Source organism: Phoenix dactylifera, unplaced genomic scaffold (genome assembly GCF_009389715.1).
Source record: "Phoenix dactylifera cultivar Barhee BC4 unplaced genomic scaffold, palm_55x_up_171113_PBpolish2nd_filt_p 000139F, whole genome shotgun sequence".
Taxonomy (NCBI): domain Eukaryota; kingdom Viridiplantae; phylum Streptophyta; class Magnoliopsida; order Arecales; family Arecaceae; genus Phoenix; species Phoenix dactylifera.
The window spans coordinates 227,424-254,544 of record NW_024067695.1 but is presented as its reverse complement, the minus strand read 5'-3'; the positions used below and the strand labels follow the sequence as shown (position 1 = coordinate 254,544).

The window sequence follows — 27,121 nt, the reverse complement described above, 5'->3', positions numbered from 1 at the left end:
TAATCTAATACAGATTGATTGCAATGCTAAATAATATTTTTATTTTAATGTCATGTGAATGTTTATTTTTTAAGAGTTCGAAGTTATTAAATTTTCTAGCTTTTTCTTTTTGCCTATGTTATTGTATCATTCCTGAATATCAAATTGGGGACATTGTTGCTTTTGCAGCAATGGAGCCTCATCCTAGACCCAACCAGAAAAAAACAGTCCAACTCTAGGTTAAAGTAACCTGAACCAATTGCCAAAGCACTGATACAACTTGTACAGGGCAAAGATGCTCTTGCACACAAAGAAATTGGAAACATATTTAAAAATTTTGCTAAGCCCGGAAATGGGCATAGTTAGTTTCAACAAAATCTGATTGCTTGAACTACTCAATTTGCAAAACAATCCCTGTAAGATATTAACTAAAGCTACATAAAAATCAGATACTAAATATAGCAAATAAATTCATAACATATACGGCATGTTGAAAAAAAAAACAATAACAAGCTAAGCCATCATTATTAAAAAAAAGATAAAAAGAGAAGAATGGAAGAAACTACAAAGCCCATGCATTAGGAATATAAGTAGATTGCAATCTGTAGATGCATTAACTTCTAATAATCATGGTATTGAAATTGGCTTGCCAATGGTCACCCGAACAAATGTATCCAAGTAGCATACAGTGGATTTGCATTGAGAATAAATATTATGATATCATGATATATGACTATTTTAATCTTCTTTGGCTTGATAAAATATGGGGCATGCGCTGTTTCAATTGTTGGTTTTCATTTCAATTCAAAATTAGTCATTATCAAAACTCTTTTGTTTTAAAATAACAACCTTCGTTGGACTTTGAAAGTTCATAAAATATGAGCAACTTGGAGATCCATTGGAAACGGTGTAATCATAGCCCGGACTTCTAAGGTTTGGAAGAAACAAATTGAAAATTTTGTAATCTTACGTAGGCCTTGGAAATCTTCTTCATGCATCTCACTCGAGAGTTGAAGACTTCATGGCTGAATGTTACCGTTTGGCTTCTTTCAAATCAATCGCGACAATTGTGTCATCGCCCATATTTTAGTCAACTTAAAACATTTCTCCCTGGTCCTCTCACGTGAGTGATGCAATCTAAAGTTTAAAGATTCTTATTAAAGGTATCTATATTCGACACTACGAAGAGCATTAGAGCTGGTAGAGAGCTGCCATTTCATTGCAATTATGATGAAATGATGTAGGCAGTCTGTCTTGAGAAAGATAGCTGAGAAATAGACGAAAAAAAGAGAGAGAAATATGAGAAAATAGCTTTAATGCGCATTATTTCAATGTTCATGATAGCAGAATTATGTTCTCCCCTCCACCATTAGCAGCAATATTTATGGCACTCCCATGTTTGTTATTGAAATCATTCTTGAGATTAGTACTGCTTGTTGATCACAAAAATTTATTTTAGGAACATCGTCTTGTGGCATTGCTCCTAGAAAAAGAAAATTGAGGAAAAGATAAATATAGTTGAAAAAAAATTTATTAAATGATTTGACATCCATGATATGAATAAAAATATCAAAATTTGTAAATATTTTTCATCATCATATTGATAACTATAGCATGAGTAATCGTTGCGACTATAAAAACAAGATACATTTGTATTTTGTAATTTTTGAAATTTAATAAAATTTATGTAAGGAGGATTCTATTCTTCACCTCACAGTTGACAGGTACACTAATAAAGGGTAAGAAAAATACATTAGTGCTTAAAATGGAGATTATATTAGGGAGTTGGTGTTGTATAATATAAAACAGGTTTACCAAATACTAAAATAATTTATAAACTCTGAGTTTTGGCATATATATGGAATCTACAAATTATCAGGACTTTTAAACTCAATAACAAATGATGCGATGTCTTTATTATTAATGAGTAGTTTAGGCATGTGAGCTGTACACATAATGTGAACTCTTAAATCATAAAAGGACAGGTGACACCTATCCGTGATGACATTAGGTTAAAACCCTTGGACATACCCTTCTGCATGCTTTTTTTTTTTTTTTTTTTTTTGCTAAAAAAAGGGAGCAGGAGGAGGAAGGGACAAGCCCAACCCCGCACATGCTTATTTTTTTCAAAAAAGATCTCTAGTCCAGAGAAGAAAATATTATTTCAATTTATTATCGAGACTCAAACATTTAAACAACTAATTTGTTATTATGGCTTGTTATCCTACATCACCTATTTTAATGTTTGTTAGCTTGGCATGCACTTATCTGATTTTAACTAGCCTAATGATCAATTTAGTTTGGCAAGAATCATTGTAGCATATTTCCAAGCCTTTTTGTCTCTCTCTCTCTCTCTCTGCTAGTTTATTCACGAGTATTAAACAAGAGTAACAGTTACACTGGCGCTCCTAGACCAGAGGAAAGCCCACCGCAGGCAAAAGCTACAGTAAAATCTAAAATTACCGTCGGGGCCTTAGGAAGAAAGGCCCACTGCCGCCCGCAAACAGTAAAATTACCGGGAAACAGTGAAACCTTCGCTATTCTCAAATCCCACTTCGGATAAAAACATCCACTCGTCTCCAGCGCGGCGTCGTCTTCTTCCTTCCTTAATATCACTCTCTCTCTCTCTCCTTCTCCTTATCTAGTCTTCCGATCCACGTTAGGGAGGAAGAAGAGTCTCTCTTCTCTTCTAATCGTCTTGAACGGATTTTTTTTAAAAATTAATCGTCTTGAAGGGCCCCCATCGCAGATTTTGGGTGGTGGGGGGTGAGCCACAAGGTCTGCGGAGGAGGGTCAGCATGACAACATCGCAGATCTAAGGAGGATAGGGCAGCCAATGCCAGATCTGGGGAGAAAGAGGGATTCCTTAAGCGACGCTAATTCCTTCCACCCCTTTCCAATCCTTCTCCCGAACCCTCGAATCCCCAGAACCTAACTCATGTTTCTTGATTCAGCCCTTTGGAGAAGCTGGTGCAGATCGAGTACGCTCTGATGGCCGTCGGATCCGGCCAAACATCTCTTGGAATCAAGGGTAATCTATAACTCTTTGGATGAATTCGCCCTTTGCTTTGATCACACTAATTGGTCTAGATAGGTTCTCTCTCTGTTGTTCTTCTTATTTTTATGGTCTTCTGATATAAAAATAGCTTTTTTTTTACATTTTTTTTGCCCCTTTCTGTCTGATGGTTTATATTAAAGTGAATATGAGTTGCTTGTTTTTAGGCGTCGAGGTTTCGTAAGTTCTCACCCAAGCAAACTGTCAAGAAACACAGTTTCTTGCCCCTCTCTGGATTGTCTCTTAATATAGGTTATAGATAGGCTATATTTTATTTATTTGTGTTAACCTTAGAAAACTTATTTCATATTTTTTTTGAATAAACCACTCAATGAATAAGAATTTTGTTTGAACAGCCAATGTTACAGCCCCTAGGACCCTTCTCTATTAAATCTAAAACCATCAAAACACTACCCAGAATTATTTTTAGTAAAATTTTAAAATATTTTATACTTATTAAATTTTTTCATCATTAAAAAAAAATGCCTTCCTTAGCAAGTTCGCCTTAGGCCCCCAAATGTATTGGGCCGCCCCTGAATAAATGTACAACCAAGCCAAGGCAGGTTAGAGTAAGATTAGGAGATGATCTACATCCCACAATAAATTGTTCAACTATAAACTAGTACATAACCAGCACAATCACCCATATATATCTTGGCACAAATCAAATATTTTGCTTTGCTGCAAAAATTAATTTTTATACACACCAATATTTTTAGAACCGACTCCATGCTTGGTTTAAATTAAACATAACTAAGTGCATCACATGATTTTGAAAGATTGCTAGCTAGATAGCTAATTCAAAAGTAGGTGTGCACATTGTGGAAATTAGAGAACTGCGACATTAGAAAATAAATATCTATCCATCCATCTATCTATCCATACATATACACACACACACATATATATATATATATACACATATATATATGTATACATACACATATACATATATATATATGTATACATACACATATACACATATATATGTATACATACACATATACACATATATATGTATACATACACATATACACATATATATGGATACATACACATATACACATATATATGCATGTATACACATATACACATATATATGCATGTATACACATATATATCTATCTATCCATACATGTACACATATATATCTATGCATGTATGCATGTATACATATGTATGTATGCATGTATGCATGTATACATATGTACATATGTATAGATATGTATGTATATATGTATATATGTATATATGTATATATGTATAGATATGGATGTACATGCATGTATGCATGTGTGTGTGTATATATATATATATGTATATATATATATATATATATATATATATATGTATGTATGTATGTATGTATAATTTAACACAATTACGCAAGCGGTCTCATTGAGGGTGGGGAAAAAAGTTGTAACAAACTAGAGGGATCATTGTTAATCTAATTCGGGACACATGCAGTGCTCTGTGGCTTCTGCCTTTGGTATCCGGTAGGACTCATCTTTAGCTGATCTCAGTGATGATGCGTCAAACCGGATTTTGGCAGCACACGGATTCTTCTGGTCTCGCAGGCGTCACGTCTATGTGGGTCCCCCTCATCCCATGTACCGGACACAGATCAATTGCAGCCACCCAATTGATTAACGGTCGATCACAGCCCCCCTCTCCAACGTTTCCCAAGAGACACTACACCAAATAAAATTTTACGAGGGAGCCGCACCAAACTCGGTCAAAAAGGCGTGCTTTCAAGTCAAGGCACCTCCTTTTCATGGGGTCCTTTATTTTAATGAAGGATTATAAAATCCACGGGAACCCAAAAACTACAGCCTTCGTCACGTGCCTTTCCACATCGCCTAGACGTTGTCGCCATCCGACGTCTCCAAAACGCATCCTTTTGACGGTCTCCCTCTACGCTTGTCCTCTCCCCAACCTCTCACTTTAACTATTTGCACGTGTTCTTGCCCTTCCTCGCAACCTTATCCGGTGCCTTAGATGACCGCCACGTGTCATGCACGGAGACGATAAATAATATTCTTGCTCCAAATAACAACATATCCACATAAAAAAAAATTATACAGTTCCACAAAATTTTGCTGAGATATTACATGATTCACAACCTATTTAATGTTTCTTTGGTACTTGAAATTCCTAACAAAGGATGTATCTAGCCAAGGCTTAGGCCTAGTATATGGTCGGCGACTCCAAAAACATTTTTTAAATCGGAGAAAATGAGCTTTCGCTCTGGGATATGTTGCAATTTTAATTTTTTTTGAATGCCTCCGTACTAAATATATATAAAGTAAAAAAATAAAAAAAAAACTTAGTCATAGAGACCGGTGCCCTTCCGTTATTCATTGGGACCAAAAGTTTTTCTTCTCAAAAATACTAGTCTCTATGGATATCGGCGAGGATATTTTTTTAAAAAAAAAATTGGCGGTAAAGGAGTACTTTCCTTTTGTAGAGTATAAAATTGCCTATATAGTAGATACCTCATCCATTCCGGGAAAAAATTATTTCTAATAATTTTAAAAAATATATTTCTAATATTTCTATAACAAACTTGCATTGAATGCTCCACATTGCATGTGCTAACATTGTGTTTGACATCAATGACATCATATAATAAGTTTTTAAGAGAAAATGAGGGAGAAGCCAGCAACGGCAGTGTATAATAATTATATTCACAGTCATTAGCAAGTAAATAGTTTAACATTAACAATCCTAAATATGAATGATATTTCTAGCTTATTATACTCATTACTCAATAGCAAGCAAGACGATTACAGGACAAAAATAAGCAGTCCTTGTAGAACAAGTTTATTCAACAAACATGTAACGCCTCCTCCCAGATAAAAATGCAAATACCGAGCACATACTCTCTGTTACGTCAATAGTCACTCACTACACAACAATTCCATGTAATTAACTCTTACAAGAGACGCCAACAACCCCCCAAGCTCGGTCCTCTCACACCATTCGCCAACCCATCAGCACTCTCGAAACCTTCTACTCTTCCTCTCCCGTCTCATCACAACCAGCGGAGCTGAGCTCTATAAAACTCACAGCCAACCCCCCGCAGACAGCTGTTATATATGTATATTTTTTGCTAGGATCCCCCCAAGAAAGAAAGGGAGGAGAGTTTGTTGTTGGATTATAATCCTACCCTCTCTATCACTCTGATCTCCTTAGCATAGATTTCCTCTCTTTATAGGCAGGATTCAGAGGTCCCCAGGTATCATGGAAAAAAGCTGTCATTCCTCCACCACCATCCCCAATCCCGCCGCCGCCGCCGCCGCCAATACCAGCAGCTCTCTTAGCACCACCACCTCCTCCTCCTCCTCCTCCTCCACCACCACCACTAGCTCTCACATCCGAACCTCCCTCAAGTCCCTCAACAAGGCCTCTTATAAGATCTCTAAGCCACTCACCAAAAATCCAAACCCTAACTCCGCCCGCCCCTCCCCGCCGCCCGCCGCGATAAATAGCGGCGGCGCTCCGCCCCAGCAGTCGCAGCCCCCCGTCTACAACATCGACAAGAACGACTTCCGCGACGTCGTCCAGAAGCTCACCGGATCCCCCGTCCACCACCACCCCCGCCCGGCGGCGCCTCCTCCTCCTCCTCCCCCTCCCGCCGCCGCTCCTGCCGCCACCTCCCGCCTCCATCGCATCCGTCCGCCGCCCCTCGCCCATCTAGCACCCCAGCACTCTCCACTTACCCCCGCGCCCCCGCCGCCGGCCGCCTCCGCTGCCGACGTCTGGACGAGGCCCCCCCTCTCCCCGCTCCCCCCCTTCCCCACCGTCAGCGCCGCCGCGGAGTCGCCCATCTCCGCCTACATGCGCCGCCTCCACAGCGGCGGGGGCGGGCAGCCGCCGCTGGTGCCCTCGCCGACGGCGGCGGCGGCGGCGATGCTGCTCCCCCCGCCGACTTCGCCGTTAGGGTTCGGGTGCCTGCCGTCTCCCCGGTCAGCGTACCAGATGATGCTCTCGCCGGGCATGGTGTTCCCGACCTCGCCAGGAGTGCCCTTGCCGAGCCCGAGGTTGGGGGATCCGTGAAGGGAGGGCTCCGATGCTTCCTTTCTCTGGATCAGCCTGCTCTCCAGCTCAGAAGGTAAGCCCCTTCTCTGCCGCAGATCTGCTAGGGTTTATCTTTGATATCCTTCCATGCGTTCGTTATTTTAAATTCCTGTAAATATGTACTCTTAAAGTTTAATCAGCATTTTTGAAGTCATCAGGAGAGATCTGATGCTGGTGAAAGTGGAAAAAAATATGTTCATCTTTGTAAATGGATGATGTGGACGTAGAACCCTTTCAAAAATGTTGTTGTTTGGTGCTTGAAAAGAATGATACCTTTGGTTAGACATCCATATACATATTTTTTGTAAAATGACGGTGGTATGGTGTTGAATTGTATTGTACTTTGGTCTGTTTATGAAGAAGTTAGTGTGCAACAAGTTTTCTTATGGTGAAATGGTTTTGATGCTCCTATTTAGCCCTCTTTTGAGGTGAAATAAGAGATTGGATAAGAAAAGGTCAAATTGTTTCTCGTTTCCGTCATCCATGAAATCAAATAGCTCGGTATAATAAGCTGGCCTTGTCTTGTGCTTTCTCATAGTTCCGTTCTTTGTTTGTATAATTTGGAATAAGCCTGCCTTGATCTGCTGCCTGTCCACTAGAGAGTGACTTTTGGAGTTAAAATCACTATTTTTGAGCTGCCTGGGAAACTAGCACGGGACAGCCACCTAAAGGTTACAATCTGGCAATGGAGTTATCTTGAATTGGATGGTCGATCAATTAGTTCTTCCTTAGTATGCACCAAATGGATTGTTAATTTTGATGATCGTAAAGAAAATTCTGAAACATCACTTGAGCGTAAAAGCGTGCATGCATACTTTGCTTTGGGGATGAGATTGGGCATTGTTTATGGTATCTAACCACATAGGGGTAAGATTATTGTATTGCCCTTTTATGTAATTCCCCAAAATAAAATTTAAATTTTGGAGCGGATGAATGGAGAATGATGAGACTGAGCCTTGATGATTTTTTTTTTTTGGTCCTTATAATGCCAATGCCGGTTTGTCCTTGAGACTGAACCCCGTAACATGATGTGTATAAAATTATGCTAGGTTTGCACCTACCTAGCATGGCCCAAATCTAGGTTATTTTGGTTTTGATATGCCATTTAAACCTAAACGCAACCCATTTATTGGATGTGGCTGTGTCACCTTGGAAGTTGGATCTAATCTTGATGGAATTAACTCAAACTTATGATTGTTTTTTCATCAACTTCAAAGTTGGTCTTCTTGGGGTTATTGGGTTCAGTTTGCAAGAGACTGCCCAGTTAGGTTGGGAAATCAGGCCTAGGTTTGGGATCCAAAACTAACTCGTAAATTCGGATATCTGGACCATAGTATTATTGAGTTGGGTTTAAGCTGAATTTAGGCCTATTTAACCCACTGAGATTTTATTTATCATACACCTCGAATGTCAGTCTTGTCGTTTTGCATCTAAGATGCAATACATGAGCCTGGTTTCTCTTTGCTATTGGATTGGGTTGCTTTTGCTTTAATCAACTAATTGTTCAATCTCGTTTACCTATAATCCATCTATTTTTTGACTTCAGCCTCTGAAACAATCCTTAGCAGCTTGATGAGTGCAAGAGCAAAGAAATGATGCCTAAGAAATAAAAAAGCATGAGCACTTAAAAAGATGTTATATAACACAGTAATAAAATATTTATAATCTTTTACAGATAGTGCTAGAAATGGGCTCGGGCCAACTTGAGGTCCATCAGGCTGGGCCGGGGTTTGGGCCAGACCCGAAAAAGTTCAGACCTGGTTTGGGCTTACATGTAGAGCCCATTTGTTTGTCGGGCCGAGCTCAAGTATATCATTGGCCCTGTTCAAGCCCGAGCGCAAATAAAGCTTGAAACGGAGTCTGAATTTAGGCCCGAATTCAAGCCTGAATGAATTTATTTTTGTATGTTGTTATTTGGAGGAATAACGAGAAAGTAAAGGACAAAGTAAAATGGGTTTAGCTGAAAATAATGTATCATGTATCATTTAGAGAAAGCCCAATTTTTAGCTAGCTCATTTTCTTGTGAAGCAGTATTATGAAATATTAAATTTCAATCAGGTTCGTGCCAGACTTATTATTGTCCCAAATAGCTAATTTGGGCCAGCCCAATTAGGTTTGGGTCAGGCTCGAGCTTCGATTATTGAAAAAATTTTGGTTCTAAGTTCAGCCCGAAACCCAAAAAAAAGTTTCAGGCTGGGTTTGGGTGGGGACATTGCTTCGCCGAGCCAAGCCCACTTCCAGCCCTATTTACGGTTGGATTTGGTTCCTGCATTTCAAAACACGTGATGATGTACTACAGCAACATTCTAGGAGGCAACTAGCATGCAAGTGTTTAAAGTTCCAAGAGAAATTGATCTGAAACTGCCTGAGTTTTTTCAGTAGTTTCATCGGTATAGGTTCAGTTTTGATTAGCTTACATCCTTCAATCAAAATGACCAAATTCAGTATAAAATTTAATATATACCAAAAGAAAACTTTTTATTTCAACATGAATACATATCATGTATAGTGATCTGCCCAAATGGCAAATGGTATGTAATATATTTTCTCTAAATTTATGATCTTCTACTCCTCTTCTTTCAATTTTTATATCTTATTGTTTCTCTTATTTTTAGTATTTCATAACAATGTTTACATTCTGTTAGATCACTGAAGATATGTAACACACCCAAAGATTTCAACCAACACAATCGACCGTAAAATGGTACCAAATTGCTTTTTTTGGGGTGATTTTTTGATGACTTTTATTTTCTCATTTTCCCTATTATATTTGGCTATCTGAAATCAAACATCAAATAGAAATTGCTGAAGCCAAAACTAATTTTGCCCCACCAGAATCACAAGTGAAGCCGAGTTTGTAAATCTTGGGTTAAAGTATATTATGTTAAATTATAGTACATATACGTGCATATATCCATACATGCATATGTATGCCTAAATGCGTATATATACTTAGACATACATATATACATGCGAACATATGTAAGGGCTTGAACACTTTCGAGGGGGGAAAAAGAACAGGGTAATCTATGGATATGCTTATGCATTTATTTGGAGAACCATTTAATTGCAGCATGATAATATTTTCCTGCAAATTCCGCAACATCATTCATTGATCTTCTCAAGTTAAAGCGCAATAATTCATCTAAAATAATGAAACAAGCCATATTACAGGTAATTTGATACCAAATTAGTTATAAAAAGAAAAACACCAACTAATAGTTTGTGAAACTTATGATTTGTAATTAGGTTAAAGTGTTTGGCAACCGACAATAGTGCGAGGGTTATTGCCTAATTGTTCTGCTCTCCTTTCATCGGCTTCATCTTATACTCAACCCACCCTGAAGGATAGCCCACAGCTCTCCAACTTAAGGGCCAAGTAGGCTCGGGTAGGTCAGTCAAGCATGATATATGGCATCAAGAGTACCAGATACTGATACGAAACTACATGTTGGCTGAATTGAAACAATGCTTGCATCTACAAGTTGCTTCTGTTTTGCAGTTGAGCCTCCTTTCCACAGCCTTTGCTTGCAGGCGGTGCTGCTGCTCTTTTACTTTTTTCGCATGTTTAGCTTCTTGCTGTCCACTTTGTATTTTTTTTACCAAATTCTTCGGCATATAGTTTTGCATTGTAAATATTGAATCAAACTATCAGTTTACTTCGACTGTTTTACAGCTGCCTCAGGGTTTCCTTTAGAGGTTGGATCAAAATCATAATAACCTGATCAAGTGGCCTTCATCCCTGCCGTGGTATGCTCTGTTACCGAGATTGCAAACCTTGATCTCTACTCATTATTTCTTTGGATAAACCTCATGCTTTCTGTAACTTTTTAGGATACCTGGCTTGGCACGCTTGCTAATGGATATGTTTTGCCATCAACATCATAACCTTCATGGTTTCTCTTTTCGCAGCCACTTTGTTGCTTCCTGTCCCTCTAACATCATTTTGCTTTAAGCATCATGTCAGTCATATTCTGCAACTGAGTTGCTGACCACTGGGTGACCGATCTATCTCAAACCTCTTTTGTTATATTAATCTCTTAAGGTCCTCCCTGTTCCATTGTTGGACCCACTGTTCACATTAGGTTGATTAGTGTACCAGGCGGGAGACGTTATGGGTTTTGATCCAGGTATAATCCACATAGAGGATGGACATTTTCTTAATCTACTATAATTTGTATGCATTATTTTTCGTTTTTATCTAATTGTTTTATGATGGAGACGTGGTTCATATGCATACACTGTTTTGTAATATCCTAATCTACCTGGGTCATATCCGACTGTATCTAGTTTTCATAGATTTATCCATATCAGACTTAGACGGCCCTTTGGCCTCTTCGGTTGCTTATTGAGGTTAATTCCATCTTAATTCTGCAAACAGGGTTTTTTAGCCATATCTCCGAGGTACATAGAAACAGGTATTTATCTGAATTTTGAGGTTGGACCCTTCCATAATTTGTTTTACTGGCAAAAAACATCTGCTGCTCTGATTGATGCAAGAGGTTATCCAAGAAAGTTCTTTTAATGGATGGTTCAGGGGAGCTTTGCCCATGGTTTTGTTGCTGCAATAGCATTTGAGGTATATGCTGGAATACCTTAGGCTGTATGCTGGATTACCTAATGCCGGAGTGTTGACGGTCCCACAGCTAAAACAAAGTTGGCCTTATGATTCTTTGAGCTGCTATGCAGCTGAAGTGATCTCGCCCAAGCTAGAACTCAATTAGATGTTCCCCATTCAATCTTCATGGAGCCTGCGAATGATGGAATCGTTCCTTCGGGGGAAAGGAATTGTTATGGCCGATAAGCCTTAGGATTGGGCGGCCAGATACATTTCTATATCAATTGTTTCATCAAAGAATGCCATATCGGTTGATACCAGTACATACCGATCATACCATACCATATAGGTACTAAATTGGTACGGCATATGTATTGGACATATCAATATGGTAACATATTGGTATCGATACGAAGTCTGGTATTAAGATGGGTTATTTTGGTTTTTCATTAGTAAAAATCTAATTTGATTTAATCATGCTGATCTCATTAATATTTTAGGTAGAGATTTTTGTTGCCGGTTGTCCAACTCAGTTTTCACATTTTGCAAACTCAGCCATTTCATCAAGCGAGTTTTAGAATCAGAATGACCATATTCTCTATCATATTTAGTTCATGATTAAAATCAGAATGGCCATATTCTCTATCATATTTGGTTCATGATTAAAATTAGAATCGTAATGAAATTTGAATACTAGGAAAGAATCAGAATTGAGTTTTGGAGGGATTGAGCATTCTTATTCTTTCTAGAATTAGAATGGGAATGGAGTTTTTTCTAACCAAATGGCTGTAATGGGAATCATTTATTCCAATTTCTATTTCTATTACCATTTTAATGCTCTAGAATGTTGCAAGATTTATAGAATAAGGGTCTAATAATTGTATTAAAATATTCCTCTTTTCCTTAATTATTTATTACCACCACAGTAAATTAAAAAAAAAATTGTATCGAGATATTTACTAACTTTTAGACATAGGAAATTATATTATTACCAGAAATACTAGCGGCTCTATCCAGAAGATGTGGATGCAGATAAAGGTATTTTCTATACAACTTTATGATGATGATGATGAGAGGGTCTTCTTAATAGAAGAGATATTTGATGGTACATTATAAATTATTAAAATATATAAATCATGCTACTTAAAATATATAATTCCATTGCCCCTGACCTTTAGGGGGTCCACCAGTGCGGTCATCATTTAAAGCTGAGTGGATGAAACACGATCTTATCAAATCTGTGGGCCTGAAATCAAGCGGCAAAAGCCACCTTCTAGACAAAAATATTATACTGCAAAATCTCTGTGATGGATGGTCCCGATAAGCATGCCGATTTGTAATTTTGTGATACTTTTTTAACTTTTTTCTAATTTTTTATTTTTTATTTTTTTTTAAACAACAGGGATCTATACAGTACTTAGCATATGAGATCAGAAAGAAGTACAGAGTACAAGAACGAAAAGACAGAAGTGTGGTTCTCCAAAATAAAATTTTTAAAATGATGGGCTTAATTTTTTTCAAAAAAATCTTTTAAGTAATATATATATATATATTTATTTATATAAAAGGAAGTTTTCTCTTTTAGTTTGATAGGAAGAATGCTATGTTATTGAGAACTAGTGGTGAATATGAAGTGCAAATTTAGTGGGCCCTGCAAGAGGGGTGAAATCTGATGCGAAGTGTGATGATTGTTCAAGGTGTGAGGAAGCGGATCCTGCGGTAGCTGCCTCACGCTGAGTACATCCACCACCACTAGATTGGATTGGCATTTATATAGTTGCTTCAATCCATGATAGGCAAGTTCATTGCTGATATGGGTATCATGATGGTGAACCCTTTCAGCGTTCAAGAATCAATGGTGTCGTTGGTTGAGTTATTGGTTGTCAAGAATGGATTCTTGCGTTTCTCTTTGAAAAAAAATAAATAAAAAGATTATTCTGGACCAAGATACAAGGTATCCACACAAACATCAAAGAGTGAATTAGGGCTTATTGTATTAGTCCAAATACTATATGCTGACGCTTCCCCAAATATCTGGACCTAGGTCATTATAAAGTGGGTGGATTGCTCTCTCACACGCATGCAGAGTATGGATGGAAACCTGCACCATAATCACTGAGAAGTTTCTTAATAACAATAAACGTTGAGTGACCAAATGGCTGGTGAATGTCGCTCATGAAAGTCAGCAATGACGTGTTGCAGATAGGGCAAGATGATTCCCTTCAATTATCTAAGTTGCGGCTAGGTCACACATCTCCATCTAGTAGTAAAAGATTCTAGCTTTAATTATTATTGAATGGTGCATTCTTAAAAATATTAACACATCTAATTATAGTACATTAGGTTATTTTTTAAAACTAGTCTAAATTTTTGGGTTAACAAAAAAGATAAAAAAAAGAATGCAATGATAAAATAAAGCAAAGAAGATTACCAAGTAGATTGGATAGGCTACCATTTTGTAGAGGTAAGCTTAAAAAGACTATATCCTGTACGGCATACACCACATTGTTGTGCATGCGTACAATATATCGTCGATCACCACCATTCGTTTCTGTAGGCCTCATTTGTTATGGGTTATCTTGGTGCATCATCGCAACATGAACGGCTATCATTGGCAGCAACAAACGGGCGACGTGCCATTGTAGGATAAAGGCTACCGTAAAGAAAAACTTAATCATTTTTTTTTTGTTATAACGGCAGCTCACACGTCACACATGTAGTATAGAGGAACTTAATCGTTTCGCAATTCGAAAATTGAGTTCGATACCCAGTCAATTTGGAATCAAATGAATAAATCCACGGTGACTACCAACCAAGCATTCTGATTCTAGCCTGGAGTGATTTGACATGAAGCAGAACGCCCGCTGCCCCATTTCGACGTGTCACGCTGGATGCTATGTAGTCAAATAGTTCGACGGCCTTTTCCTAGCTTATAGCGGTGGGTTGAGTCCGTGGGCTTGTAAATATTTTGGTTACTTCTTCATTCATTTTACTTTGTTTGTCAAGTTTTTTGACTTGCTAGACTTATAAAACAAGTTTAATCAAAAAGCAAGAAAATAAATATTCCTTTTATAAAACTCATTCATTTTAGAATTTCTAACTTCTTGTTGTAAAACCTAACAATCGAAAAGGCCAATGAATTTATTTTCTAGGTGCAACTCTGGTTTTATTAGACATAAAGTAGATTTGCAGTGCCCTAAAGTCCGAGAGATATAGAGGAGGTCACCAGTCCTACTACCCGATTTGGTGGTTTCGGCGCAGGACCTGACTTGCATGCTGATAGATTCCATGAGGAGCCTTTGGTCTACTGAGGCAGAGATTCTGATGGCATACTTGTCCTACTACATTTGATTGGATAGGAACGCCGGCCTGTTTGAGGGGAGGAGGATTTCTCCGAAGATGGTGGTGGATAGAGCGGCGATACATGCGAGGGAGGTTATTGCGTCTGCTATTGTGTTTTCTTCTGAAATGGCTAGGGACACCTGAGGTACTCTTCATCCTGTTTCGGCGCCCCGGTTTGCCCTTGTTTCTTGGGTACCCCCATCCTTTGGTTATCTCAAAATAAACTTCGATGGCAATAAGTCAATGGATGGTGTGACTGGAGGGGTTGGTTTTGTGATCAGAACAATCTTAGTAGGATGATAGCAGCAGGAGGACGGCGCACGCCAGGGCTTACAGTAGTCGGGGCTAAGCTACGAGCAGTCTGGGAGGGTATATCCTATGCGAGATTGGTACTTGGTGCCAAGCGGGTGTACTTCGAGGGAGACTCATCTATGGTAATCGATTGGCTCCAGGGGCAGATAGGTATGGTGATGATCATTCCCTTATCCGGGAGACTCGCAGGATGGCTCGGATGATGAGCGACTTTCAAGCAGCACACGCGTTTAGGGAGGCGAACAGGGCAACAGACTGGGTCGCCTCCTTTGTCGTCCGGCACTCTGGAGATTTTCTCTGAATGCTGCTTTAGATGTTCCTCCTCCTTTATATTTCTTACTTTTTCGTGATTTGGTAAGATGTACTCACGTTAGAGTTATATGATATGAGTAGCCACTTTTATCCAAAAAAAAACAAAAAAAAAAAAGAAAAAAAAGAAGAGAGAGATAAAGTAGATTCTTCACCAACAATAATTTGGACTTGAAGGAGATCTTATTAGAGAGTTTTCTTTTCCATTTTTTTCTCTTTTTTTTTCTTTTTCCTGTGTATACGGAGGACATTGATGAGAAATGAGCTTGAACGAAGGATCTCTAATTTAAATATCTCTTTTAAATTCCACTATCCCAAACTTGCTTAGTGGAAGTACATACAAAATCATTCGTTGATAAGAAGAGTAATCAAAAATCAAAATTATTATGTTTCTGACCATGTTTTTTTTTTTTTTGATAATAAAGGATGCTAGTAAAGCAGCCATCGTAATTACAGAAGAAGGAGGAAAGAGTTACAGAGAGCTAACAGAGATTAGCTTACAGAAAAATGATATAACAAAGAAAATCAAAAAACAACGATGCAACTGCATATCAGTAGCAGAAATACTTATTCCAAAAAACATCAGTTATACTGTAATAATAGGTAATGATTAAATGGAGATAGAAATACTGATTCCAAAAGTAAAATTGCATATTTCCCACTTATCTCTCTTTTCTTCTGAAATTAAGTATGGCATTGCATGACAACAGTTATTCCCGAGATGCTTATTTTGGTTCCAAACTGGGTCCTAGAGACGCCAGCTCCGGTAAGCTGGCTCCTTTAGCCCTTGATGGCATTCCACCACAAGCATTGGTGGGTTTTGCTAGCAAGCAAGCTATCAGTGGTTTGAATTCAGGCTGTGAGATTGGTGCATCTTGGACGTGAGATGAGTCCAGGCTATGAGATTGGTGGCTGGTGTGAAATCATATACATTGTGAAAACCTGAGTGAAGTTCCCTTGTGGTTCAACAGGATGAAGAACAAGCTTGTTCAAGGTTGGCACAAGATGGTGCGGTGCATGGTTTGACATAGTTTGACGCACCTTGCCATTGGTTCGGGTAAGAAAGCTTCGGTCAAGCATGGCTGTGCTTGGTAAGCAATTCTATGCTTTTTCGCATCCAGGTTAATCTCGTGGCATTTCTAGCGAGGGCAATCTTGTTCTGGTTTGCTCTGCACCAATGGGTTTAGCTAATGAAGCAGGAGATTTACTTTCTGAATAACACCATCTTGACGAAAATCTTGCTTTTGAAGTTTGAGCATATATTCATGAGTTTCCTGTAGGGCTTGCATAGGTGGGAGTAGGGATGCACCCAGTGGCCTAGGGGACAATTTGCCAGCCACTTCGCAAAAAAGGCTTCGGTATTCAACCGTTGCTGGTTAGGAGAGAGGCCATGATAGCCAAACATGCCAAGAGATTTCTGCTAGAGCTGGAGGGTTTCTAGAGCGCAGTGATGAGGGCCAAGTATTGCTCGTGGACTCTTGGTGCTGATATTTAGGCTAACCGAAGCTGCTACTTCATGTAGAAAGAAAATTGCGCCCATGCTCCGAATGTGATGCCTAACATCGGATGATTGATAGAGGATGGCCAATTAGTGGACATGATAGAGGATGGTTGGCTCTCTGACCTACCCTTAAGGCGGTGGCCAACCATGGTCCGCATGGACGCTAGAATAAGCATGTGTGTCTGTGACCTATTCCTTCCTGAAGAGAGGACGTGTAACACTAATTTGGTTGTCCACGGCAATCGGCTAGCCATGGTGGTCCTTTCTCTCGCGATTCTCCTTTTCGATGATCATTATATGTGGGTCTGGAGGTTTTCCTACAGTCCAAAGGTAAGGGTGAAGGATCTCTATGATTTGTATAGAGGGAGCCGCCTTGGAGGCTAGATGGTACTTGGATTTGGAGGCTTGGGGTCCATCCTAGAGTTATCTTTTTTTATCTAGAAGGTGGCCGAGGTAGCCTTCCCACCAAGAGCGTGTTGAGTGCCTTGAGGATTAACATCCCTCCAACCTTCCCTTGCTGTGATATGGATGATGAGACTGTTGGACATGTTCTGTTCCAGTGCTGGAGGGCAATGCATGTATGGAGGCTCACCACTTCAACCTCGGTGATCCTTCAGTTGAGGATGCATGTCTAGACCTTCCTTGAGTTCTTGTGGGGTAGTATTAATAGTGTCATCCAAACTTTGGAGTATCCGAGTTGCTTACATTGCCTATCGCATTTGGCAAGGCAAGAATGATTTCATCTTCGAGGAGACCAGTCAGGCTGTGAGGTTCATTCTAGAGAGAGCTCTGATTCAGGCTGCTGAGATCACTAACCCATCTTCTATTCGAGAGACTGGGATAGCTCGGGATACCTAAAACTCCTATTTTGCTCCTATAGCGGCCTAATTGATTTTCATCACCTAAGAGCCCCCATCCGAGCTTCCTCAAAGTAAATTTCGACAGTAGTGTAATTGGTGACGGCAGTAGAGCAGGAGCGAGGTTCGTGATCCAACGCCCGGACTCCGAGTTAATGATTATAGGCGAGTGTCCGATCTTCACTATCTCAATTTTTGGAGCGAAGCTAAGGATGGCTTGGACAGGTATTACTTATGCGAGATAGATCTTGAGGGTTGATCTCATTGCCGTTGAGGATGATTCTGCCGCAATAGTCGGGTCGATTCAAGGCTAGATGAGGTCGGCTAATGCTTATTCGCTCCTACACGATATTTGGAGGATTGGGAGAGTATGTATTCCAAGGTGCCAGACATATCTTTCGAAAAGCAATCTTATTGATATTTTATTTTTTAATTTTATTGGATATATATTTGTGCATAAGCATCTATCTTATTATAATAATAATAATAATAATAAAAAAAAAAGGAGGTTCATGAATTCCTGCTTGCCGCACGAGATGTCAACCACGAACATCCCTTTCATAAATTTATTAAAAAAAGAAAAATGGAATCCCAAGCCCATGCGGTCCAATTGGGTGCACGCCTCACTCCACAACCAACAGACATGACGTGACCGAGAGAGATGGATATGGATCAACTGGTTCTGCAACAAACTCCGCACCCATAGAAAGCATAAAAAAGAGACGTTGGCCAACGTGGCTTGTCGTCACTTTGACTGGTCTTGCAGCTCACCCTGCAAAACATTTATCCTAGTGGCGATGCTGTCATGTTTTAGTGTCGGAAGTTGATGTCAATGATGGAACCTAGAGTGGCTTTCTTTTTCGATGACACAACCTAGAGTGGCTCGGTGGTGCCAGAACACATGGTATTCGTATCAGAGCCCAGAGGAATAACCGAGCCGGACTCATGGGTGGAAAGGGTATGAGTAAAACCGGCTAGGATACCCAACACACGGTCATTTTTGCCGAACATTCTCCTAGCGGGGTGAGAGCTGCTACGCGGGAGTGGGCTTGTCCCTTCCTTCTCCCCCCTTCCTTTTTTTTTTTCAGCCAAAAAAAAAAAAAAAAAACAAGTGATGGCAGAAGGAGTATTGGCCCATTTCTACAAACAAGCAGAACTTTTCAGCCAAGAAGAGCCTGATACCTGGGATTGTCATAAAAACAGCCTGTCGAGATTTTCCTTTGAATGAGCTCATCGAGCATAATACTATAACGAATAACAAAAGCAGGCACATAATTGTACATAAGCTATTTCTGTAAATAACATGAGATGAAGTCTGTCATTACATATCATCCAGGAAAGCCATTGTATACCATAAAAGAGGGGGCTTCGACGGCCAACATATCAGAGTCTGGCATTTTCAAATTCAAACCCAACAGCAGCAAACCTAATGATGATAAAAGGAACAGGCAAAAGCAAAAGATTCAAATTTAAGAGGAAAAGCAGAGAGAGCAAGATAAACCAAAAACACAAACAAAATGATATTTGGAACTTCACAGGGCAGTAGATAGGTGACGAATGGAATGCCAAGACATCAAGCGGCCAGATGAGAAGAAGTAATATCTATATCTCTAATGGGGCAAATCAGCGGGGACCCTTGATCAGCTATGAGGAACCAATGAAATACCACCTACTGCTGTTCATCCTCATGCTTGGGTGCTTCTTTGATCTCATCTACCCCATCATCCTGGAAACAACAGATACTAATTAATTGGATTCTTGAAGTGAATGTGATCACACATTAAAGATAAAAAAAATATAGGCTACTTATTTTAAACTTTCAAAGACCTGCATGTCTGAGGTCCACAGGGTAAGATTATCTCGGAGGAGCTGCATGATAAGAGTGCTGTCTTTGTACGATTCCTCACCAAGCGTATCCAGCTCTGCAATCGCTTCATCAAATGCCTAACAGCACCAATTGAAAAGTAAGATTAATATCTTGACAATACATCAAGAGTTGCATGAAATTCCCATTCAAGGATCTAAAGAAGTGCCTGATAGCACAAGATGAAGAAATACTGGGCTTAAATGATCCTCTACATTTTTTTCGGATGGAAGAAAAAGCTCGACCAAAAAAGGGAAAATAATACTGGAACTTTAACCTAAAGGGACCAACAAAATTTTAAGAAGCCGTCATAAGCCAAAAACATCCATTAAAGCTTGTCCCAAATGAATTAATAGAATAAGGTGATTTAAAATTGAAGTATAACCCTAATAAAAGATCTTTTTTTTTTTTGAGAGGGATCAGGGAGAGAGAGAGAGAGAGGCTAACCCTCCTTGAATCAAATAATACCAGCATTCAAATGACATGAAGGACATATCAGATTGTCAGAAGATCAGATTGTATCCATGTCAGATTGTTAAACATAATTATTCCGAAGTACTTGACTAAAGCAATAGCATATTTTATATGCCCAATTTTATAGTACATATTCAAACAAACTGTTTACTTCAGGCATTCTGATTACATGCTGATGGAGTAATTCAACATTGAATAAACACAATGAGAAGAGAGGCACTATAACTCCGATCGACCACAAAAGGAAAAGGAAATATCCTAACTATAAATGCAGTTGTGAATGAGATAGATATCCTAAACAAATAAAGGATCCTCCAATATTTGAATTGAAGTACTAAATAAAGGAAATCACCTTCAATCAAAAGAGCAACAACTTCAAAATTTGAACCCAAATACTAATAAAGGGCATTCACCTAAGTATAAAAAGAGTGAGGCCAAAAATTTTAGTTGTGAAGAAACTAAAAACCTTCCAACCCAATAGAATTCTCCACTATTATAGCCTAATCAAAGAACATGAGGTGCCCAATTTCATTCAATCATGCCACAGCTACTACAACAAATATCCTGCAGTTGAAAAGAAATTGCTCTTTTTCTTAAAGGAGGAAATTGCCCCCCGAGCAAAACACAGCAGAGTCAAAGAAAAGAAAACAAAAACCAAATCAATGATATCATACATGCTGAAAGTCAGAAGCAAAACATGAAAGATTGAAAAAGAAAGGGGAATTTTCATAAAAATAATCAATATTTTAGCATCTACCTACAAAATATACATATAGACATGAGCTTGTGAGCTCAGATAAAAGACTACCTTGCCGCCCTTCCTTTATTTAATTTAGTGCATTCCAAACCATCTTAAGTAGGCGCATGCATTCACATTTGTCACACACATCATTTAAATACACACATCGACCATCAAATCACATCACATAAGTCCATTGCCATTTTAAAGGAGTACAATTCACGAACAGCATCGCTCAAGATTTGTCATTCATCGCATCATGCATACATGTTTATATCTTATAATTACAAGAGAATGAGGGAACAATGTGGTCTCAGGTCATCTACTCAGTTGTTGAATTGTCTACCTTGTGTATCTTCTAGGTGCAGAGCTATTTTTCCAAATGTGTATCATTGATTGGCAAATTATGGATCTAAATATGAATCGAATTTATATATGTGAAATATATTCTGGAAGTCAAAAACCAACGTTCTAATAATAGCAAAAGAACTATAAACTAAAAGAACAAAAAAAAATCAAAATACCAGAAACTGAAAATTCCAAGATCCATTCAGCTCACCTGCTTCGCGAGAGTGCAAGCCAGGTCCGGCGAGTTCAAGATCTCATAGTAAAACACCGAGAAGTTGAGGGACAGCCCCAACCGGATCGGGTGCGTAGGCGCCAGCTCCGCCGCCGCAATATCCTATCGCATCACATCAGATTAATCATCCCAACAAATCATTACCACCCGTCCATATCAAAACAAATCAAATCAATAACCTAACCCTAACCCTAGCATTGCATGAGATCAAACAACTGGATCTCCGAGCCAGTTCCGAACCCCTAATCCTACAAGCAGATCGAATCACCGGATCGAATCGGAGCCCTAAACCGAGGGGAGACGAGAACTAGAGAAAGACTGGAAACCTGGGCGGACTTGTAGGCAGCAAGAGTGCTCTCCGCGGCGTCCTTGCGGTCGGAGCCGGTCTTAAACTCGGCGAGGTACCGGTGGTAGTCGCCCTTCATCTTGAGGTAGAAGACCTTGGAGTCGGAGACGGAGGCGGAGGGGATGAGGCTTGCGTCCAGGAGCTTGAGGATCCCGGAACAGATGCTGGTGAGCTCGGCCTCGATCCTGGCACGGTAGTCGCGGATGGCCGCGACGTGGTCCTCGTTGCCGCGGCTTTCCTCCTTCTGCTCGATCGACGACACGATCCGCCACGAAGCCCGTCGGGCGCCGATGACGTTCTTGTAGGCCACCGAGAGGAGGTTGCGCTCCTCCACGGTGAGCTCCTCCCCCTCCGCCGCCGCCGCTGCGGCGGTCACCTTCTCCATGAACTCCACCATCTCCTCATAGCGCTCCGCCTGCTCGGCGAGCTTCGCCATGTACACGTTCTCCTCCCTCTCGCCCGCCATTGCCGCCCACCGATCAGAGAAGAAGAACACGGAAATGGATAGAAAGAAACAAAAGAAGAAAATGAAGGCGAAGGGAGGCGGCTTTATAGAGGAGAAGGAGAAAAAAAAAAAGCGTTTCTTTTCCTTTTTTATTTTATTAACAATTATTGTCGATCAAATAAAGAATCAGAAAAAGAATTTGTGCGGTAGTCCGCAAGAAGAGGAGAAGCTGAACGTGAGTCGTTTGGGAATTCCATGCGCTGTTTGGATCCGCCGTTGATCACACACGTGTGGAAGAATCTCGTCTGTTCGTTTAAGGTTGCGCACAAAAGGAAGTTTATATGCGGTCGTTTCGACGATAAGTTTATGCTGGGCCAGCTGTGGCCATGCGGATGGGGTGAACCGAGCGTTCGAGGACAGATTAAAAAAAACGGAGATGTTTCTGCTAATAATCTTGTGACTCGTGGTGGGGGTCCACGTTAAATTGAATGCTAATTTTCGTGGTACGGGGAAAAGGCTGTTTCTTGTCTTGAACAGCTAATTTTCTGCCGTTCATTATAATGTTTTTTTTAATAATTATTGATAGAAAAACTTTAGACAGCGGGGTTGAATTTTATGTACTTTTGACCTTGCTGATAAGTGACGAGGTAAAAGCGTCTGCTTATATGCTTAAGCAAATAATAATAATAATAATAATAATAATTAAAGGTGTCTATAAAAAATTACTTTCGTATGACACTAACATCCCAAAGAAAAGTTATGTTATTGAAAACCCTTGGATCCTGAACAGATGGTTGCTAGCTTTGGATCGGAAAGCCTTTGAACGCATGATCGAGTTTATGCAGGCAAACCCCAGTCACTGTTCATGATTAGTGGGTCTAATCAGAAAGGTTCATCTTGTGGACCCCATGCGATGGACTCGTCTCCGGCTCGCAACGTGGGAAAGGAGAATCTTTTTAACGGCTTGATGTCGCGTAGATCCGTCCGTTATTGGATCAAATGGTCCAGAATTTTTTGCCGTTTCACACTCAGCTGAGGCTGGAGGCAGGCGGACAAAGAATATTTATTGGCTAATTCTGAAGTCCAGGTTTTACCAATCAAGAATTAATCCCCCGATCTCTTGCTTGGAGGGGAAAAAAAAAGAAAAAGCACAGTCCGAACTAAAATTCGGGGTCACTTTATTAGCAAGTTTACAATACTCTTGCAATAGTTTTAGCCATGTTTATCTAATTTATTGAATTAAAAAAAATACAAGTCAATTCTTATTAAATTGGTTCTATGATACGGTATAATATTAAAATTTAAGCAAATGCGAGGAGTTTGCTAGAAAATTTTCAAATGCGGCATATTGATCTCTTTGTCTCTCTTGAAAACTACATCTATAATTTTATCTCATATATTTCGAAAAATCAGACAAATTATCAATAAATATTTTATAATGTAATATTTGACATTGTAGCATAAGGACATTGAAAATGAACTTTTCAATAGTAAGTTTTGCAATAAGTTTTCATCAATATATTATTAATTAAATATAGAAATCAATAAAATAATATAATTAATAATAATTTGGTAAAATTACTATTAATTATAATAAATAATACATCATATAATAATATATATTATTATATTTCAATATAAAGATATATTATAATAATAGTATTATTAGTAATTATCACTATGATATATTTTATCAATAAAAATATAACCTACCTATCCAAAGTCAGTAAGCTATCGCCACCTGAAAGTAAAACTTTAGCTCCATTGGGAGCCAAAGTCATTTTTGATCATTTTAGTTTAAAACAGTTTAAAGTTGATTTAAGCCTCAAAGTGACTTTGGGGTTCTACTTTGACACTCAACTAGCAAATGATAAAAACTTAATTTTACACATGTGACTTTTGCTATTCTCAGGGATCACTCACATCCCAATAGTGTTCTTGGGATTATCTGACTAATTCCCACCTAAACTCATCATTAAAATTGACATTGTGTTGTTTCATCACATGATATAATCATGTAAATTGTCTAACTTTTGGTAAACAACCTTGCTAAACACTAAACAATCACATGGAACTTGCTGAAATGAGAATCATCAGCAAATATAATCAAAATCTGAGAAATCCGACTTTCTTTGTTTTTGAGGGGCAAATGTTGTTCCAAAAATTCAAGTTCGATTGTTTAATGAAAATTAAACAACAGTAGAGTCGTGAGAGCCTTGGCCCAGTCCAATAGGGAGGGTACTATTTGCAATTTAGATTTGGTAGTGGGGTGCGCCCGGCCCGTGCAGTAGTGCAACGCATGGGCGACGCTCGAGGGCCCCGGTGGCAGGCCACCGTGAAGGGCCCTCCCCCATAGAAAAATTAATTTAATATCATAGTGGGCCAATGGCCCACGTATCAGATATTAAACTGATAAGAACAGATACTACACTTGATCTTAGCCAAAAGGCCGAGAAAGGTATGATTTTAACGGCCTGCTCCCACCTCCTTTTATTCCAAGCGCACTTTATCTACATGTTGCACGTAGCCGATGTGGGACAAAGGACAAACGGCTCCTAGGATTCTTCTCGTTCAGTTTATTTTCTTCATCATCCTTCACGGTTTTGATGATCAAAAATCTGTTGTCATTGGAGAGGGCATAAGTATCTTCTTTTTAAGAAAAATATTTGTCTTTAAAGATAGAGTCAATGGATGGAACCCAATAGAATTGCACATGAGAGTGAAAAGAAAATAAATTTTAATGTGACTTTATTTTTTTTTTCAAGGATTACATGAAGTGCTTGTTGTTTTATCAATCATTTATTTCTTTGATAGTGAAGAAATGAAGATATAATATATATGAGTTAATAAATTTTTTCAGGGGTGTATCAAAAAATGCATTGTGTTTCACCGTATAGTTCTTTTATACTGCATTGTTTGATATCAAAGTTTGAGATTTTGTACCTATTCCTTCGCTTTGGCATTCCTGCTCATCCTTGCTCGTGCACGATTGGTCTAAGGTCACCAACTCCAAAACAACATTACATCATGTTTCCAATGTCATATGACATCATGATTGAAAAATACCATCACAATTATTGACTGCTAAATATTAAAATATTTAATAAAGAAAGCTTCCCCAATTTATTAAGGAAGTGAAAGCATGACTAAACGAAAAGAAAAAGAAAAGAAGGTAGTGATTACAATGAGAGTTTTACGTCTTCAAGTGATTTAAAACATGTTATGGGAAGAATAGATGGTAAAAAAAAAAAATTTATCGGTTGCGGCATGGTGTCATTGTCCTTAAAAATAGATCGCATCTCTCGGAGAATGAGTCTCGGTACAGCAGATAATGGCGGCTTTCAGGATATAACAACCAGATCACTCCAAAAGTACACTCACAGATGCAATGACACTAGCAAACAACTCAAAATCGCTCAGAAACACGAAAATAGAGAAAAATATGAAGAGGAAGAATAGGAAAGATATTCTGATTTTTAACTCTCGGATCTGATAGGGTTTAAAAAGAAGAAAGAGATGTTTTTAAATGACACTATGTTTGCTAAAAGACAAAACCAAAATCGATTTAAAATTTAAATTTAAAAAACTAAGCCACAAAAATAAGTCAGGCTTAAGCCGAACTCCCGCACCATCTGACCAACTCGAGCTTAAGTTTGAAAGGGTACCAAATGCTTCTAATGAAAGGGCACTTAATTAAAAGATGCGAAGAGGTTTCAATACTTGTACTGTGATGGGACTTTCAAAGCTTGCAGCCGAACATATTTTTGGCGAGAACTTGGCTGTATACCGTCTATTCTTGAAGGCAAGGCAAAGAAAAGATCCATCTTCTTGAGCACAACTGCTTTTCACATTGCCATATAAAACGGGCAAAGAAAAACTCCATTATTGATAAATCTACGACAGGAATCTATTGAGAAGATGTCATTGGTAAACTTGCAAAAACGATGCGTCAGCAATTCTTGAAGATCCGATAAGTGATTAGAGATCAAATAAAAACCCAAGTTGAAGGCCAGAAGCCAAGTCTATCAAGAGAGCCATGCATATTTTTGGATACACAGAATTTATCTTCCAAGCAGAAATTTTGGGTACGTTGCTATATATGATCATCAATAGAGACTGAGATGATAACTCCATCGAGGTCAGGAAGCACTAGATATTTATGTTAAATTGCAACTTTTACAATGGAAGTTATATTTACGAGATTCAATTTATTATGCGGACAACATTAGTGAGAGCCATATATCTAACATAAATCACATATATGTATGTTAAAGGTATGGATCTAGAATTAGCAACATTCCCTCCTAAAATTGTGTACATTACAATTTCATCTTTCCAATGGCATAGTTGCCTTACCCATAGTTATCGTTGCCAGCCCAGCCAGTTATCGAACTATATGTGTGACTACTCGTACGAGCGTGTGTTTAGTTCCATATTGGTTATTTATTGGATAAATCTTAGGTATTTATACATAATCAAGTAACTCAAATAATATCTTTCAACTAGCTATTTTGGATGAGGTTTTGAGTTGTTACAAATAATATCAAAGCCGACCTGGCCCATAATCTATGTGGACTAGGAAATACTGTAGCACGGATTAATGAAGGCTGACCACATGCCTATCATAGTGCTTGTGATTAGATTTGAATAGATTTGAACACTTAGCCTAACGAGGACGTT

At 38.9% G+C, this 27,121-nt stretch overlaps 2 protein-coding genes and 1 non-coding gene across 10 annotated transcripts; 1 reads left to right on the top strand and 2 right to left on the bottom strand.

Moving 5' to 3' along the window:
- The first annotated feature begins 2,528 nt into the window (after positions 1–2,528).
- Positions 2,529–12,483, top strand: LOC108511678 (VQ motif-containing protein 9). Of its 7 annotated transcripts, none has more exons than XR_005507244.1 (4): positions 2,529–3,010; positions 6,252–7,148; positions 10,800–10,864; positions 10,949–11,366. XR_005507244.1 is itself a non-coding variant. In XM_039116786.1 (2 exons), the coding sequence occupies exons 1-2, from the start codon at positions 2,971–2,973 to the stop codon at positions 7,091–7,093; spliced, it is 882 nt and encodes a 293-aa protein (XP_038972714.1). In that variant the 5' UTR covers positions 2,530–2,970; the 3' UTR covers positions 7,094–7,523. The 7 variants fall into 7 exon arrangements, 1 of the variants encoding a protein (XP_038972714.1); XR_005507243.1 differs by having other exon boundaries at positions 10,791–10,864; XR_005507246.1 differs by lacking the exons at positions 10,800–10,864; positions 10,949–11,366 and adding an exon at positions 11,496–12,483.
- Positions 12,484–19,239: 6,756 nt separating this feature from the next.
- LOC103717965 (14-3-3 protein 6) lies at positions 19,240–22,523 on the bottom strand. Of its 2 annotated transcripts, XR_605758.3 has the most exons (5): positions 21,977–22,523; positions 21,630–21,752; positions 19,821–19,937; positions 19,530–19,719; positions 19,240–19,419 (listed from the first exon to the last, which is right to left on the bottom strand). XR_605758.3 is itself a non-coding variant. In XM_008806559.4 (4 exons), exons 1-4 carry the CDS (start codon positions 22,460–22,462, stop codon positions 19,663–19,665), a joined length of 783 nt encoding a protein of 260 aa, XP_008804781.1. In that variant the 5' UTR covers positions 22,463–22,523; the 3' UTR covers positions 19,247–19,662. The 2 variants fall into 2 exon arrangements, 1 of the variants encoding a protein (XP_008804781.1); XM_008806559.4 differs by having other exon boundaries at positions 19,247–19,719.
- A 2,182-nt stretch (positions 22,524–24,705) lies between these two features.
- Positions 24,706–24,903, bottom strand: LOC113463451. Its single transcript, XR_003387684.2, has one exon. It is a non-coding gene; the product is annotated as a U2 spliceosomal RNA (small nuclear RNA).
- Positions 24,904–27,121: the final 2,218 nt, after the last annotated feature.

What these genes read in the sequence shown, in the direction of transcription:
- LOC108511678 (XM_039116786.1), top strand. Translation starts at nt 2,971, where the DNA reads ATGGCCGTCGGATCCGGCCAAACATCTCTTGGAATCAAGG. An exon ending in AACATCTCTTGGAATCAAGG is followed by an intron (nt 3,011 to 6,251) that starts GTAATCTATAAC and finishes CTCTCTTTATAG; the next exon opens with GCAGGATTCAGAGGTCCCCA.
- LOC103717965 (XM_008806559.4), bottom strand. Translation starts at nt 22,462, where the DNA reads ATGGCGGGCGAGAGGGAGGAGAACGTGTACATGGCGAAGCTCGCCGAG. An exon ending in CTGCCTACAAGTCCGCCCAG is followed by an intron (nt 21,753 to 21,976) that starts GTTTCCAGTCTT and finishes GTGATGCGATAG; the next exon opens with GATATTGCGGCGGCGGAGCT. An exon ending in CTTGCACTCTCGCGAAGCAG is followed by an intron (nt 19,938 to 21,629) that starts GTGAGCTGAATG and finishes TGGTGCTGTTAG; the next exon opens with GCATTTGATGAAGCGATTGC.